This window comes from Chroicocephalus ridibundus, chromosome 10, assembly GCF_963924245.1.
Source record: "Chroicocephalus ridibundus chromosome 10, bChrRid1.1, whole genome shotgun sequence".
Classification (NCBI taxonomy): domain Eukaryota; kingdom Metazoa; phylum Chordata; class Aves; order Charadriiformes; family Laridae; genus Chroicocephalus; species Chroicocephalus ridibundus.
In genome coordinates, this window is record NC_086293.1 from 20,382,584 (window position 1) to 20,399,184 (window position 16,601).

The window sequence follows — 16,601 nt, forward strand, 5'->3', positions numbered from 1 at the left end:
TGAGATGCATTTCCTATATTCAAGAAATGAAACAGGCTACATACAGTAGGAAATGAATGCATGCAGCAGGCAATTCAACAGCATGTGAGGCAACAACCTCAGTCTCTATTTACGGTCTTGCAAACCATAGCTCTGTTAACAAAGCCACAATAAAAACATCTGAAAACATTGTAAAGCAGCCCATCTTCTTTACATCTATTAAGTGGAAGATGCATATAAATACTACTTCCCTGCTATAAGGATATGCATCAAGAATTTGAACACAGAAAAGCCATAAATTATAGCACCATAGATTCACGGAGTGTTGCCCCCCTCAAAGATCAATCTGCAAGACTCAGGTATAAGCAAGGACAGAAATTAACGCAACATACATGAAAGTTAGTATTTTCTCAGAAAGTGAGAGTACATACTACAACTTAATATAGCATGAGCTCTATAGAAGAGCATAAGAATAATGTCTTCAACATAAAAACAAGACAAGTCAAATCTGAAAGAAATCAAATTTATTCAAAACAAAAAATTAAGACAGTGATATTGCCAAGAGTGAAAATATGAAGGATTCTTTTACTCTTGTGACAAGACAGCCAATTTACAGCAGTTACATTAATTCTGAGAAAATCAGGTTGGGTTTACGCTGCTTCAATTGACCACATGTACTTTCTGCGTGACAAACTGGTTCCCCTTCCCAAAAGAACAGACAAAAAACATCCTATAAAAAACACGTACAGAATTTTGAGACACATGATCAAAAGACGAACCATTGTCCAAAAGCCTGAAACTTTCCAAGAAGGTTAAATCCTTTGTTGCTTCAACCAACCCTCAACGGGGGAGCGACAAGCACAACGCCGTCACCTCTGACAAAGAGCATCGGAATATTCCTTTTGGTAGACTATGAAGAAGGAAAGAAAAGTTTACATTTACAAAAGCATATCTGCTAAGCACATGACCAAATTCAATCATAACAAAACACCAGAAACAACTCCAACAAATACAAGCTAAAAAATACAACCTTCTGGCATGCTGAAGAGATCAATACAACTAACACCATGTCTTTGGATATCCTTTGTACTTTTGTAACAGTTCGCACAAAACTTATTTTGGATCTTGGTTCAAAACATAGTCAGCAAGAAACTATTTTAACAATATAACATGGTTTACTTTTAAAAAAGTTTTCTATGGGAATAAATACACTGAAGTCCTTACTTTATAAATCTCTTCATAGGTTTCTTCATCAATCTCTATTGTAGTTACAGTTTCTTCCACATCGCCCAAAATCATATTTAAGTGCTGATCATATGCCTGTAGGAATAGAATTAGTTTATTATTTCTTCCAAAATTCAAACACACGCTCATTAAAATGAGAATTACAGCAGGACTTTCAGACATAATTAATTTAGCCCGATTTTGACCAAAATGTGCCATTATGTCAAAACAAAGTAGTATCAGTTACTGTTACAACTTCAAACATAAATGCCAATAAATCAGTACTCTGCAGCATAAATAAAAGGCAAGACATTTATATTCACTGAAATTCTTCCAGGAAATAGCACTGAAGCTTTCAGAGAGAAGACATACAAGAACTCAAAGACAGACACACTTCATTAGCACTAAACCAGCTACACATTCTGTTGCCAGTCCAGCCTCCTGGAATCGATTGCCTGGGGCCAACTTAAATGATATGAAAGCTGTAATACACACAATGCTACAAAAACTTAAAATAAGTACATGTTCCAAACACCTTATAAAAGCACATTGCAAACTACACCACTATACAGCTGCCTCATGGATCTCTCCTCATCTTTGTGTTCCCTAAGGAGTTGAGGCCCAGTTAACACATGGGGCAGCTAGGTCTCTTCCGCAACACAGTCCAGTACTCAAGAAGGATGACTGACTTAATTGAAAGTAAAAATCTGTCTTGTCAAGAGACATATCACTCTCAGAAGGAAGTACTTAGACAAATGAGATTTGCAGAGAATCCAGCTGAGTACATATCCCATCATATCCTCACAGGGTGTGCCTTAAGAGATGCTTGTTTGATAATGATAATTTCATTCTTAATTCAGTTTTAAATAGAACTCAGCGTACTTCGCAAGGAGACGCATGCAGCATTGTTGCCTATTTCACATACACAGAAATGGAAGCCAAAAGCAGTGGAATTAATTGCTTGGTATCACTCAGGAGACAAGAAAAACAAAATACATCTCCTGACTCTCTAGTGAAGCATTTAACAGCCGACACAGTACTGAACAAATTAGAGTTTTTCACCAATCACATTACTTTTGTTAAGAGAAAGGGTTCAGCCCTTGTTACTGAGCTGATCTTTAACCAATTCTGCTCTTTTAACCATGAGATACAATTACTTGTGTTTTTAAACAAATTTTTTAAACAATGAGTGGAATACTACAGGTAAGCTTGTGTAATAGACTGTGGTACATGAAAAAAAACACTGCCAACTGCTTAGCTGAATAAGCATGGTATGTTCTGAAAGTTTTACTTACATGTAGTCTGCCTCTAAGCTCTCTGTCATTCCTCATCTTGACATAGATTCGCTCATCTAGACTGAGTCTGATAAGATCAAGTGGTTCCTCTACAGTATTTGTTGTTTGTTGCTAAAAAAAAAGTTAAAAGAGTTATTTATACAGAAGAAGCCTGTGAACTTTTCTGTTCCTCGGTGTTTGTGAGGCACAGGAAACAACAGGTAATAACATAGATTCAAATATTCCAAATCATTCCTTCACATCCTGTCGAACCTGAGTGCAGCTGATATTACCACTCTGTGGATATTCACCAGCCTGAGCAAAATAAGTTGAAAGGCTTCAGTTTAGCTTGCAGCAAATCATACCTTACACATACTGTTGTATAAACTACATTCCTTATCCGCAACCACTGTCCATACTGCGGCAGAAAGCCTAACTGGCACAAACAAGCCACTTACAGCCCAGCAGCACCCCTGTGTCATCCCAGGGCACGGGCTGGAAGAACCAAACACACGCTGCCATTTTCGGCAGGGCAGGGCAGTCAGCTGGGCCACCCGCTGCCCCTCCGGCCCCCAAACACACACCCCTCCGTGGAGCCCAGCTCAGCAGCACCGCACTCACACCAGGCCTCAAAGCAGGTTAGAAACCCGCACGCACACTGGGCTGAGGTCTCTCTTTTTTTTTTTTGTGATAAAGGTGTACTTTCAGGATTGCAGCTAAAACGTGTGAACGTTTTTGTGCACATTCCGCAGGATACTACTCTTATTTCCTTCTCAGGGAGGCAGAGCCAAGGGTATTCTCCTCAGCAGCCTTCCTCCATTTCCCTCCTCCTGCGGTTCCCGGGGAAAGCGGGCCTGAGGCGAGTCCTGCCCGCACTCCTGACCACCCCGGCGGCAGCACAAGGACGGAGGCGCTCCATGTTCTAACTCCATTTCACACAGAGAGCGCTCCCCCGGGGGGCTGCCCCTCAGGGGGGCTGCCCCTCAGAAAGGCTGCCCCAGCCGGCAGCTCAAACCCTGCCTCCATCTTACGCCCCTCCAGCCCCAACGGTTCCCCCCCAGGCCCGCGGAGGGAAGGCGGGAAGCTCGGGCCGCAGCGGGGAAGGCCTCGCCGCTGCCTTTCGCCCTGAAGGAAGCAGAGAACCACTCACCTGGTCCACCTCATCCGCCATCTTTCAAACCGCCTCCCGCGCTCTCCCGCGAGACTTTATGGCCCTTCCCCTTCCCCTCCGACCTGGGCGGAGCGGGGGGCGTCGGCGTCGGCGACGGCGGCGTCGGCACGGTGGGGGCTGCGGCGGGGGAACGCCATGGCCAGGAAGCGCAAAGCATCGCCCCGGCCGGCGGCTGCCAGCAAGAGGCGCTCTGGGGGGCAGGGGGCAGCGAGAAACGAGCCGGAGGAGGATGGTGAGTGCGTGAGGGAGGCCGGGCCGGGCGCTGCGCCATTGCCGGGGCTTGTGGCCGCTCCAGGCCTCTGACGTTTCGGCGGGGGGGCCGGGGGGCGGGACCCGGGGAGCAACGGGTGTCAGTTCGCCCTTTGCGCGGCGCTGGAGCGCGGCAGCCCCCGTGAGGGAAGGGGCCGTTCCTGAGGGAAGGGGCTGGAGGCGCGGACGGCTGTTCTCCACGGGGCCAGAGGGCGGGGCGAGTCGCCCAGAGATCGGGGTGTCCAGGCGGTGTGTGAAGTGTCCGGCGGGGCCCGCACGCTGTCTGGAAGCACTTGACAAAGGCTGAAAATCAGCCACTGACAAAGACCGAGCGAGCCGGTGAGGGTTCGTCTGGGCTCGGCCGTGGCGGGGCTGCGGCCGGGACGGTGCGGGTCCGTGTCCCGGGAGGTGCCCTGGAAAAGGGTCTCCAGAGCAGCTTCGCAGAATAATAATTTCTTGTGAGTGACAAGCACGGTGCTTGTTTTTCGACTGACACCTCTTTATGTACTTTTTGTGCATTACATTATTATGAGTGTTTTCCTTAAGCAGGTCTCGTTGTTCAGTTCTTAGCTATTTATTCAGAAGAAATGATGTGCTCATCATTGTGAGTGCTCACTTTCTTCTGTCGCTGGCTCTAATGAAGTTAGTGGAGATATTGTTTCTGATTGCCATGGAGACAGAACTTCATCCTTTAACATATCTTCCATTCTTCTGTCCCATGCAGATGATTTTGAAGAGGAAAAGGCCAGCATAAAGAAGAACAACTCAAAAGCTACGGCTAGGAAAAAGGAAGAAAATTTTGATACTGGAGTTTCCAACACAGCAAATAAGCCTTCAAAACAAAAAGGGTCAAAATCACTAATAAAAGAAAATAAAAAACCCACCAGAAATAAAGGGAATCGTAGCAAAGAGGAAACATGCGAGTAAGTTTACTTATCATTCAAGACTATGGAAACTCTCTCTTCATGGTACTTGTTTAGGGCCCAGTGCTTCATATGTGTGCGTTAGCAGTTTATTTTAGGCTGTCAGTCCAATTGAGTACATTTGTGTCACAGAGATGAACAGAATTGCCATCTTATTCATTGCAGAGTCAGTCCTGAGGAAGATAGTCTGTATAGGAAACAAATATGTGGGCCTTTTCAAATTCAGGGGTTTAAATATAAAATTGTATTTAATTTTGTATAGTTTTTAAAGGGAGGCATTGTGGAATCCAGCATGAATAGAAATGGTGGCCTGAGGTCTGGGTTTAAAATGATGAGCAGAAATCTTTAGACATATCGTTCTCTGGTGTTTTTTGGAATCTAAACTATATATAGATTGCTGTAGAAAATTAATTAATAAAAAGAAATTAAACTGATTGGTCTCATTTCACTAGCTAGCCAGAGCCTTGGATATTAGTGTAGTGAAACAGAAACAGCTTCAGTGCACTTTGAAGGTTCAGTAAGAACAAGTGGTTCAGTGAACCATTTCTCTGAGGACTCGTTTGTACAGCTGTTCTAAAGGATGGGGCCTTTTGTAGGTTCAGGCATCTTGCTTCCTAAACATCCTTGCAAAATCAGAACCTAAAGTTTGCACTGAAAAAATGTTGCTCCGTTGAGCCCATGGTTGTTTATGGCAAAGACAGTTTGCTTTACAGAGGAGGTATCTGTGGGTTAATTGTAAAATATTCAATCAGTTGTTACTGACGCAGAGGTCATGCCTCATTTATTTTCCTATATTTAGTGTGTTCTTCCTCTATTTTTCTTGAATAAACAAGCACCTACATTTCCTGATGCTAAAGCCATTTTGATAATTTTAACAGTGACTCGCTGAAGGCCCCTCAGAAGGAGATAAAGTTGAAGAGAGAATCTCCTATTAAAAAAGAGATGGGTGAAGACAATACTGATGATGATGAAAGTGAAGATGAATGGGAGGATGTGGAAGGTAACAATTGCATGTTTATTCATATTGAGTAAATATTCTTATACACAGGTGGGGTTTTTTGTACTTTGATTTTTGAACCATTTCTCACTTGGACTCCGGTAAATGTATATCCTCTGTATACCAAAAGTATGCTCCTTGTGCATATCTGTATCTTTAAAAGCTCATATCTCACAATGCTTTTAGAATGGTTCCAAAGTAGAAAAAAACCAGACAACTACTGACCTGATGATAGCGCCTTGAGTGTGACTTTCTTGGGTTATGTTAAAATTATGCTGCCGTGCACAAAGCACTCTTTCAGCTGTTTGTGTTTTCTAATATTGAGCAGCTAAGAATGAGTCAGTTTGAAGATTCAAAACTGCCGCTTCCCAGTAGAGTGGAGATGAAACCAACTGAGCTGTTTGATTAGGTGGCCATCAACAAATTGTGATAAGAATCATGTTGATCATAACCTTCCTGTTTCGCTGCTACAAATTTGGGCCTTCTAAAGTGAACAGCTATCGGGTTTTTTTTGTTTGCTACCCTACAAGTACCCTTCAAATCACATCTGCTTCATGCCCTTTTTTCCTGTTGAGTTTGCCTGTGACAGTCACTTGCCGTTAGACTGTGCTGAGCTGATTTCTCAACAGCAGGTGACTGGCATCCCACAGTTATTTGAAATAACTGAGCACAAACAGTGTTATGGAAGATCCAGGAGCTCGTAATTACTGGGGATGTTCTATTGGTACATTGTTTGAACAGTTGCTTGAACACTTTAGAAGGAATAGGTAGGTTCTTATCCCATTGTGAGACCTCCCTGGGGCATCTATTCCATGTTTACATATCATTTAGTATTATTTTATTTTTCCAGAGCTCCAGGAACCTGCCACAGATAAGTTAGAAGAAGCTGCTGTTCTTCCGGCAGTGGTGCTGCCAAGCAATCCTGTCGAGATAGAGATTGAAACCCCAGAGCAGGTGAAGAAAAGAGAGAGGAGGTAAGAACAGGGAAGGCAGCAGAGGAGCATTAAAGGATGAAGTTAAAAATATGCTAGGTCTTGACTGTCACTGACTCGCTCTGTTGTGGGTGGAAATGCCCACTTGGTGCAGACTGTTGAGTTGGAATGATGCCAGGTCATGGGACGGAGAACAGTTTACACACTGACAATTTTACCAAAAATCTTCAATGGAAGAAATCATCAGTTGGTGGGAATGGAGGCTTTTCAGCTTCCTTGAAAATCAACCGTGTAGCTTCATTGTGCTTTAATATCTACATTTCCAAATCGGGGACAGTAGTAGCTCTCTTCAAGTAGAGCTGTGGGTGAATGGCATTGTTGTATTGTAATATCTTAATAGCTCAGGTGGAAGCCTCTGTGTGCCCGTACCTGAGCTGTGAATAGGTTGGTCAAATGAATGTCCTTGGCAGCTGGGAGCATTATACCAAGGCTTTTTTTTTGTGTCACCTGAAGCCTTGATGATGCCTCATGCTGTTACAGGATAGGCACTGTCCCAGGCCAGCCCTTCATAACAAAGCAACCAGAATATCTGATGCCTCTAAGTTGAAAGACTTCATCAATGAAGAGAAAACCATTTTTCCAGGAATCTGCATGGAATGCTATCAGTAGTCTAAAAGTCAAACAATTCAAACAGTGAGTTACATGTTTAGCATGAAGCTGTCCAAAGCTGGCTGGTAGGAAATGTTAGGCACATAAAGTTAGGTGGAATTTAGGCCATCTGATATAACCAGGCTCTCAGTTGTCAAGTATGTGGAGTTCACAATTTAGTAGTCTTATGCAGCCTGTATGTCTGTTCACATAGCCAGTAATTAAACTTTTGTTAAATGTGCACAGAAGATTCTCTGAGATGGATTCTCTTTGTGAACTGATCCAATGCAGAAATCTAGAAAAGCAGGTTCATAGAAAAATGACACCATCCCTTTCTTTTGTAATCTTATGCAGAGAAAAAAGAAAAGCCGAGTTTGAGATGTATCTTCGGAGAATTATGAAACGTTTCAGCAAGGACCTTCGTGAGAACACACATAAGGTATTGGCCACTCAGAAACCTGGCAGAGAAAAAATTTGGTGCAAAGGTGTCTGAACTGATTCATAATGAAGAAGGAACTAATTTTGATCAAATAATTTGGGGCTGTGGCTAGAAGGAAAAGGTAAAAAGGCCGTAGTGCTGACAAATGCTCATTAGACTTTGGCTGAACTGTAAGTTAGAAACATCAGTGACTGCATTAGTAAAATTCTAAATCAAAGCAGATGTGAGTAGGGTGTATATTTCTCAATGAGTGTGTATCTCTTCATTCTGGTGGGGTTAAACTGTCAGCTATAAGCAGAAGACACTGAGAGGGACTTCAGGGCTTTACTGTCTTGAGTATATGGTATGCTTGGGAGGCTTCATTGTTGCCTGTCTCTGTTAAAAGGAACAGTAAAGCCTTCCTCATCTGTACCACGGACAGTAGTTCCAGCAAAGCAAATCTGTTGTGAACTCATTATAGAAACTTTTTTCTCTCAGGTTCACCTCTTGTGTTTATTAGCAAATGGTTTCTATAGGAACAGGATCTGCAGCCAGCCAGATCTTCATGCCATTGGTCTATCCATCATCCCCACCTGCTTCACAAAAGTGCCTGCAGGCCAAGTGGACCTTCCCTACCTTTCCAACTTGGTGAAATGGTAAAACTCTGTCTCCTAATCATGCTATCATGTAGAATGTAGAGCCAGGATTCAAGGAGAGGGGTAAATGTAATTACCAATTTTCAGTGTTTTTTCTGATTTTAGATACAAGGGTGAGAGTCTGTCCTTTTTACAGAAGGAAAAGGTGAACTATGAAGTTTAGGAATACAGTCACAAACGCTAGACAATATGCAGCAAGCAGCTGCATGGTCCTAGCTGCTGGTTGAGGTCAAACCATGACACTTGTATTTCAGGTTTGTTGGAACCTTCACTATCAACGATGAGCTTTCCACTGAAAAAGGAGAATCCCTTCAGTCGACCTTGGAGAGGCGCTTTGCCATCTATGCTGCACGTGATGATGAAGAGTTGGTTCATGTAAGTGAGTGGGAAGTGCAGGGCTGGTTCCTGAGGTTGCATGCTAGATCAGTGCTGCAGTGCTGTCAGGTCATACACAAAGGGGTGTTTGAGGGAAGGATTTGGAGAAAACAAATTGGTGACTTAGGTGTCTACCTACACCTCTGTGTCAGTGTATACAGCACTGGGTAAAAGGTAGGAAGGAAAATGATGTGTGACAGAACCCAGATTGTAAAAGACTTTAAAGAGTTTTTTTATATACCTTGAAAAAAGATTAAACATGCTTTACTTTTTCTTTTGCAGATATTTTTAATTATTTTGCGAGCATTGCAGCTGCTGTGTCGCCTTGTGCTGTCTTTTCAGCCTATTCCTCTCAAGGAGACAAGAGCAAAGGTAGGTTTTCTGCGTGTGTGAAATAAAGTATAGGTTACTGGTTTAGAGAGTAGGGTTGAAAAAACTTTCTGGCTGCTGCAGCTTGAAGCGAATTGCTTACTGTGTCAACCAGGGTGATAACAACGTTCTGTCTGTAGTGCGGAAGATGCATACCCTTATTTTGTAGGTCTCTCCTTTAAAAACAACACTCATTTTGTGTGTTTCAGCAAAGACTTCTTATGCTTCAGTGCTTTTAAATTTCTTTAAAATTTAGACAGCAAACACTTGCTGCTTGAGTACACCTCTCCTCAGCCGTTGGCCTGAAGTTTCCAAGTCCCTAAGACACACAGAATGACCATGCCTGCCTGTCTTTGGTCTGCACACACCTTGTGCTGATTTCAGTCTTTTTTTTTTTTTTAACATATTCTTAGCCATGGTAATAAAAGTGACCTAGCCTCTTTCTTTGCAGGTAAAAAGCTCATCCAAGAGACAGTCTCTCAGTACCTCCGAGGGGCAGGAGAGCTCTGCCACAACACCCAAAGCCGTGGCAAAAAAATGCCCTTGCAGAAAAGCCAAACAGGATGAAAAGTCCTCAGAGACTGAAGAAGACAACAAGGAGGCAAAGAAACGCAAAACTGCTCAGACCAAAAGGACACGCAAGTCAAAGTTGACTGCAGGTAGCCAGGAACAGAAGGAATCTAGTAATGAAGAGAGTGGTTTAGTGGAAAAAGATGTGCCAGTCAGGCCCAAGAATGATCGCCGGAGACGAGTGGCCTCCAAAGTGTGTTACAAAGAAGAGAGTGGAAGTGATGAGGGCAGTGTTTCGGACTTTGAGGTTTCAGAGGAGGAGAGTGATCTCTCTGATGAGGATTTTGAAATCGTCTCTAAAAGGCAGAGGAGCTCAGTGGGCTCCCAGAAGTCAAAGGTAACGGCTATAAAAAGCCCAAAAACCGAGACTTCAGAATCAAGGCTATCCAGAAATTCATATGGAGCTGAGCCTAGGCCAGCAAAAAGTACAGCTCCAGCCTTGCCTCATGCACAGAGAAAAAGAAACAAAATAATTTCTAGTGATGAGGATAATGGACAGCAGGAGGTAAGGAAAGTGGTGGGCACAGACCAGTGGCTGGAGGTTTTCCTTGAACGTGAGGACAAGTGGGTGTGTGTAGACTGCGTTCATGGCAACGTTGGCCAGCCCCAGCTGTGCTTCACATATGCCACAAAGCCGCTTTCCTACATTGTGGGATTTGACAATGATGGGAGTGTCAGGGATGTGACGCAAAGATATGACCCAGTGTGGATGACCACAACAAGGAAGAGTCGTGTGGACCCTGAGTGGTGGGAAGACACGCTGCAGCCATATAAAAGTCCCTATGTGGAAAGAGACAAGAAGGAGGAAAATGAGGTAAATGGCAATAGGTTATTCAGGATATTTAGTGCCAGGAGTCCAGTCCTTGGATTTCCATTCAGGCAAAAATCATTAGGAATCTTTCCATGAGGAAGGAAGTTTGTATTTGAGCTTGAAAGGTTCAGACTGAGCATGTTTTAAAGGGAAAGTACAACGATAGATTAAAATAGTATCAAATGGAGGCTGTTCGGAGAAACCTAGATAGCAAAAGTACTGGACAGCCCATGCCGGAAACTTACTGATGTGGTTTCTGTACAATTTAGCATTACCCTTCTTGGAAAGAGTCTTTAAAATACATAAGATTTGGGTACACATCTAAGTACCTATTTGCAACAAGAATGCTTTGGTTTGTTGGCTCATCTGATTCAGTTTCTGGTGTTTTTTTCCTTTGATCCATGTTATAATCATTATTACTTTCTTACAAATGGTAGTACAAGAGAGCTGCGAAATCACTTTTCTTTGTATAATTCCTACAGTTTCAAGTTAAGCTTCAAGATCAACCTCTACCAACAGCAATTGGAGAGTACAAAAACCATCCTCTTTATGCCCTGAAGAGGCACCTCTTGAAATACGAGGCGATCTATCCTGAGTCAGCTGCTGTCCTAGGGTACTGCAGGGGAGAGGCTGTCTACTCCAGGTGAGTGGGGCACATCTCATGTGTGACTGCCATTATTTTTACAAATTGAAGAGCTAATTTGTGTGAAGACCATGACGGTATTAGCAGTAGTCTCAGGCCACGTGCATGGACAGGGTGAGGCATTTAGCTGCTCAGACAGCGTTTGTGTATCGCTTAGATACAGGGTTTTTACAATGCCTAACATGTGAATAACAGTTTGGAAGCCTCTTAGGGAGAAACTTCAAAACTCTTACGGTGCTTCCTTATGGCCTTTTTAGAGACTGTGTACACACGTTGCACTCCAAGGACACTTGGCTAAAGCAAGCTCGAGTGGTGAGGATTGGAGAAGTGCCTTACAAGGTAAGAGGGTTTGATGTCCTCCTATGCAACACATCTGCCCTCTAAAGTTCAGTCTCAATTCTGTTTCCATTTTTGCCTTCTCTCTGTCAGCAGATGTAGATTTCTCACTTGCTTGAGTGGTTTGTGGTAGCATTGTGAATCTGTCCACCTACTGTGCCGATAGTTCCTGTATACTACCCAAAGCCCAGCTATCTTTTCTTTCCACCCCAAGGGCATCTGTCTAGCAGAACTGCACCCTTTTCATCTTCTTTAAAGGTGTCCTGGCATTTTATATGAACTGCAGTGTCTGGCTCCCTGTTGCATACAGGTGCTGTGGGTTATCATTTATAAGCAATTGGTGCTGAAACTAGGAAATAGACATTTATTCTCTCCCAGAGCTTAACATCCTTTGATGTGCTAAGAAAGCTTGAAATCACCGGCAGCTTGTTGCTGTGGTGTTACAGGCTTGGTCATTGTATTTACACAGATGGTGAAAGGATTTTCCAACCAGGCGAGGAAGGCACGACTTGCAGAGCCTGCAAACCGGGACAAAGAGGACCTGGCTCTGTTTGGTCGCTGGCAGACAGAGGATTATCAGCCGCCTGTCGCAGTGGATGGAAAGGTAGCTAGGAAGGCAGAGGGCTGGTGTTAAAGGGAGTGTTTGTATGGAGCTGTGGACTTTATTTTTGTAGAAGTTGCATGTTTCAGAGGTGAGATCAGTCAATAACATCTGGATTCAGGATTAAGACTTCTGAGATAACTAAACCCAGGAGGAAATGGTCAAAACTTCACTGAAACCTTTCCTGAGTACAAGTCGTGAGCAGAGATTGCTAATTTTATAATTTTATTAATCTAATTTGCCTACCCCATGTTTGTTTTTCTGATTCTCTGCATTACAGTAACAAGGCCGGGGCAGAGAACGTAGCTAGGAGATAACCATGCAGCTAAAATCTAGGCTTGTGCCTTGTTACGTGAATGTTAATCAAATACGAGAGTGGAATCTAGTAGGTCAGAAGGAAGGGAGAGTCCCTGAGTTGCAGCAGGGATTTTCACCTCTCTCCAGAAAGAAGGAGTGTCACCATTTCTCTTTAATTTTGCCGTAACAGGTTCCTCGGAATGAATATGGAAATGTCTATCTTTTCCTGCCATCCATGTTACCCGTTGGCTGTGTGCAGCTGAGACTCCCAAACCTGAACAGATTGGCGCGGAAGTTGGACATTGACTGTGCTCTGGCCATCACTGGATTTGATTTTCACGGTGGTTACTCACACCCAGTGTATGTAAAGCTGCTTTGTTGCAGCTGATAGATTTTGATGTCCTGCAGAAGCTGCATACCCTGTGTTACAGAGTACATGCCCTCTCTTTTGTGCTAGTAGTGGCAGCGGAGTCAGTGGCCCTGGCGTACAGAAGTGACTGTGTGTGCTTTCAGAGTCTGCGCTTGTGCAGGGAGGATAGGCAGTGGGTTACACGCTTAGATCGTATGAGACAGACAGATGGTTCTGCCCGTATTCAGTAGCTTGCTTTTGCTTTGGCTGGGTCAGCGGGCATTTCCTCCCTTTCTTTTTTCTTCTAGTAGCTGACAGAGGATTGTGTTCTCCTTCCTAGTACCGATGGCTACGTTGTCTGTGAGGAGTATAAAGAGGTCCTCATTGCTGCCTGGGAGAATGAACAAGCAGAAATAGAAAAGAAGGAGAAGGAGGTGGGAATTGTTTTTGCGGCTTCCTTATTGTTACATTTGTTAAGTAAATTTCATCGACACTGTGGACAGTGAAACAAGGCTGGGCTGTGTAAGCACCAGACACAGCGCTCTGTGACCGAGGGGCTGGTTGCGTCCTCCAGATGCCCCATTTTGGGCTTGCTGTCTGGACTGCAGTGGGATGCAATGCAAGGGTGTAGCAAGATCTGAAGTAGTGCATACTCTGGAATAGTTTTCCATGGCTGCTGGGGAAAAAAAATGAGGAATACACATTGGAGGTTAAAGTATTGCATGTGGCTCTGGTGTAATTTACGTAGTCATGGTGCACATTAGAAAGTGACAGTAATTCATGTACTTAGTAGATAATTGGACACCAATACATTTTACTCTTTAAGAATTCTACGGGCCTATAATCTTTTAAAGTGACACATTTAAGTTGGCTTGGGTTTTTTTAATGGCACTTTAAAATCTTCAAACTTTCTGTGGGTGTAAATACATTGAAACTTACAATAGTAAATTTTCTCTATTCAATAACAATCCCACACAGAAGCGTGAGAAAAGAGCTCTGGGGAATTGGAAGCTGCTGACAAAAGGACTTCTCATCAGAGAGAGACTGAAGCAACGCTACTCCGTCAAGGTATTCTGCATTTTCATTAGTGATTTGTTTTTCAGGATGATATTTCTCTACCAAGATACCCTTTTTCCAGAATTTCCAATGTGTCATGTTTCCAGCTGCAGAGTGTAGAACTTCCCAGGGTGCAGAAAAATCTTTTTCTTTCCTGTTGTTAGCCTGTGACTAGCAACTGGGGAAAACTACTCCAGAAATTCAATGTGGTCACGTCCATGAAAGATTCATTATTGTTTAACAAGAGATTAGTGTTTCCCAAAGCATCATTTTTTGGGATGTTTTTTCTGTTTTGACATACCCCCTTCCTAGATTTATTCCTCCAAGCCAACCAAGTAGCTGACAGGATGAGAGGGGGCTGCTGCTTGTTATCAAGTTAGATGTTTTAATTCTTAATCTTTTCCCCACTGAGAAAGGTGAAAAGCGTGATCTTTTTAAAGCAGGTTTATTTTTATTCTTCCACAGCCAAAAATCTTTTTGCTTGTGTTGAAAGAATGCTTGACATCCAGGAGTAGAAACACACTGCTTTGGGTGAGAAGCCCAAACCAGAGCAGTAAACTTTTGTGATGCCCTTAAGTGTCACTGTGGCAGAAGACAAGCCCTTTTAAGAAAGGGTGGTTTCTAGAGCAACTTTTGAATTTCCACACCTGTTTTTTCCAGACTGAGCCATCAGCACCTGAGACAGGCAAAGGAGCAGGTTTCTCTTCCGATGAAGAAGGGGGTCCGAGTTCAGAGACTGCAGTAGGGGATGCGGCCATTTCTTGGCCCCAAAATCGCCAGTTGGAGAAAAAAAAAGAAGAGAAGACAACCAGAAAGAGCAAGCGAGAAATGAAAGGAGAAGCAGCACAGTTGTTCCCGTTTGAGAAACTGTGATCAGAACAAGCATTTCTTTGCTGTTTCCGGATGCAAGAACAATAGTCACAACAAAAGTAGCCTTTGCCAGTTAAGGACTTAGTCTTCCCGTGCGCTTGTGTTTCTGAGCTACCAGGGACCAGCCTCATTCAGTATCAAGAGATTCTTTTGCTGACACAGGTCACTAGGTTCATCCTTTTTTCCTCGGACTTAGGAGAAGCAGATGTGCAGCTGTACCTTCTGAGAAAATCACCTTGTGCTATTGGGTTTTTTTGCTCTCTTGTATCACTCAGCACTGATTCGGTTTCTGAGGCATTCCTGTCATTAGCACTGTCTTTTCCCATTTTTGTCCTGCTTGCTCAGAACTAAAGCACGCAGTTGCTCTTTGACAGTCTGTGGTGAGCTGGCCAAAGGACTACCAACACCTTCATTGATTCATACCTTATTCAAATCAGTGGTGGGGTAGAGTGCTGATCTCACTGTCTCATCATCACAGAAGGGGAAGTACTTCCTCTAAGGGGTAAAGAAGCACGCGATCAAGCTTTGGATGAATCTGAAAATTTACTTTCTAAAGAATCTCTGCCTTTTGTGAAAAATGTTTTGGGTTTTCAGCCTACCATCTTCCTTGACTTTCAGAAATCTTGTGCATTTGAAAGAAGTCCTGTCCTCATTTCAAACTTACGGTTAAATATGTCTTCTTAAGTAATTTGAATATATACATACTTGTTTCAGTTTTATCAAGACCACGTGGATATGTTCAGGAGCAAAACGTGTGAAACTGGCTGCCTGTCATTGTCAGAAATTAAATTCACTGCAACAATAGAGCTCTTGTAAATGTTATCCAGTACCTGAGCATTAAAACACTTGAGAAGAATGTTAAATCTACACAAGCTTTTCCTGCAGTTTTGTAATAGAAATGCTGATCTGTCTTTTGCAGTATTTTTATAACTAAATTACACTGACACTGTCTCTTCAGAAATAGAGGGGAGCACAGCCTAGTCATTGCTGGACATTGTCACAGAGGAAAGATTGAAATGTGAGAAAATGGCTTACATTTCATTATGTTCAGAAAGAACTCTATTTTTGTACTGTATTTGTAGAACAAAATAAAGTATGGAAAAAGAGTATGTTGTCCATTATGCCTCCCCTCTGGCCGGCTCGCTCTTCTGTAAGCAGCTCTGTTTCCCTGGAAGGACTCTCACGCAAGGATAAGAGTGCACCATCCATGCTGAGTTTTTAGTTTTTGCTACCGAATTCTAAATGATTTAAAAAAAAAAAAAACAACCTAAGTTGGAGGTCTAGGAGGCAGACGTGACCTGTACGCAGGACGCACCCTGAGATGTCCTGTGAATGCGAGGGCCCACCTCCAGCTCCTGCTGGTACCGGTAAGTTTTCATCTGCTTAAAACGTACCAGCTGTACCAAAGCGACTCCGTACTGCCAAACTTGGGACACTCAGCACAGATAAGCCAACTTAGGAGTCTAGTGACTACTTATAGTCAGCAGGGAGAGACAGTAACATCTTCAGAGGGCAGGATCCTACTCCTCAGGGAGGCAGCTCTCCTAACCTACGCATGCAAAAGATGAAAGAGTAAATACGCTTTAAAGGCGACCAAAGCAGAAAGGGAAGATGATTGACAGATCAGGTACATGTTCTGACAGATCTTGGTAAGGAAGCAAGAGAAATACTGCTTCCATTGTTTCTAGAGAAACCTTGTTTGTGTACGCGCAAGGAAAGCGAGCCTTGGCTCTGCCAGCACACCCGTCCTGGGAAACGTGAAGTTCTTCTGTCACGGGAGTCTGTCTTTATTTAACATCATTCCTGTGCACACACTAGTATGTAAGACAAAAGTATTTAAACTGTTGAATGCA

General features: G+C 43.3%; 2 protein-coding genes across 2 annotated transcripts; one reads left to right on the forward strand and one right to left on the reverse strand.

The window, feature by feature from the left end:
- Window positions 1–486: 486 nt before the first annotated feature.
- Window positions 487–3,749, reverse strand: LSM3 (LSM3 homolog, U6 small nuclear RNA and mRNA degradation associated). Its single transcript, XM_063347971.1, has 4 exons — window positions 3,628–3,749; window positions 2,499–2,609; window positions 1,204–1,299; window positions 487–889 (listed from the first exon to the last, which is right to left on the reverse strand). The coding sequence occupies exons 1-4, from the start codon at window positions 3,646–3,648 to the stop codon at window positions 809–811; spliced, it is 309 nt and encodes a 102-aa protein (XP_063204041.1). The 5' UTR covers window positions 3,649–3,749; the 3' UTR covers window positions 487–808.
- XPC (XPC complex subunit, DNA damage recognition and repair factor) lies at window positions 3,749–15,857 on the forward strand. Its single transcript, XM_063347970.1, has 16 exons — window positions 3,749–3,880; window positions 4,622–4,820; window positions 5,699–5,820; window positions 6,668–6,791; window positions 7,752–7,836; window positions 8,314–8,471; window positions 8,726–8,846; window positions 9,129–9,218; window positions 9,667–10,599; window positions 11,079–11,239; window positions 11,497–11,578; window positions 12,045–12,179; window positions 12,664–12,833; window positions 13,163–13,256; window positions 13,801–13,890; window positions 14,539–15,857. The coding sequence occupies exons 1-16, from the start codon at window positions 3,784–3,786 to the stop codon at window positions 14,749–14,751; spliced, it is 2,874 nt and encodes a 957-aa protein (XP_063204040.1). The 5' UTR covers window positions 3,749–3,783; the 3' UTR covers window positions 14,752–15,857.
- Window positions 15,858–16,601: the final 744 nt, after the last annotated feature.

Coding starts and splice junctions, on each gene's coding strand:
- LSM3 (XM_063347971.1), bottom strand. CDS start 3,648: ATGGCGGATGAGGTGGACCAG. Junction 2,610..3,627: donor TGGCGGATGAGGTGGACCAG/GTGAGTGGTTCT, acceptor CTTTTTTTTTAG/CAACAAACAACAAATACTGT. Junction 890..1,203: donor CCTATGAAGAGATTTATAAA/GTAAGGACTTCA, acceptor CCTTCTTCATAG/TCTACCAAAAGGAATATTCC.
- XPC (XM_063347970.1), top strand. CDS start 3,784: ATGGCCAGGAAGCGCAAAGCATCGCCCCGGCCGGCGGCTGCCAGCAAG. Junction 6,792..7,751: donor GTGAAGAAAAGAGAGAGGAG/GTAAGAACAGGG, acceptor AATCTTATGCAG/AGAAAAAAGAAAAGCCGAGT. Junction 7,837..8,313: donor TTCGTGAGAACACACATAAG/GTATTGGCCACT, acceptor TTTTTCTCTCAG/GTTCACCTCTTGTGTTTATT.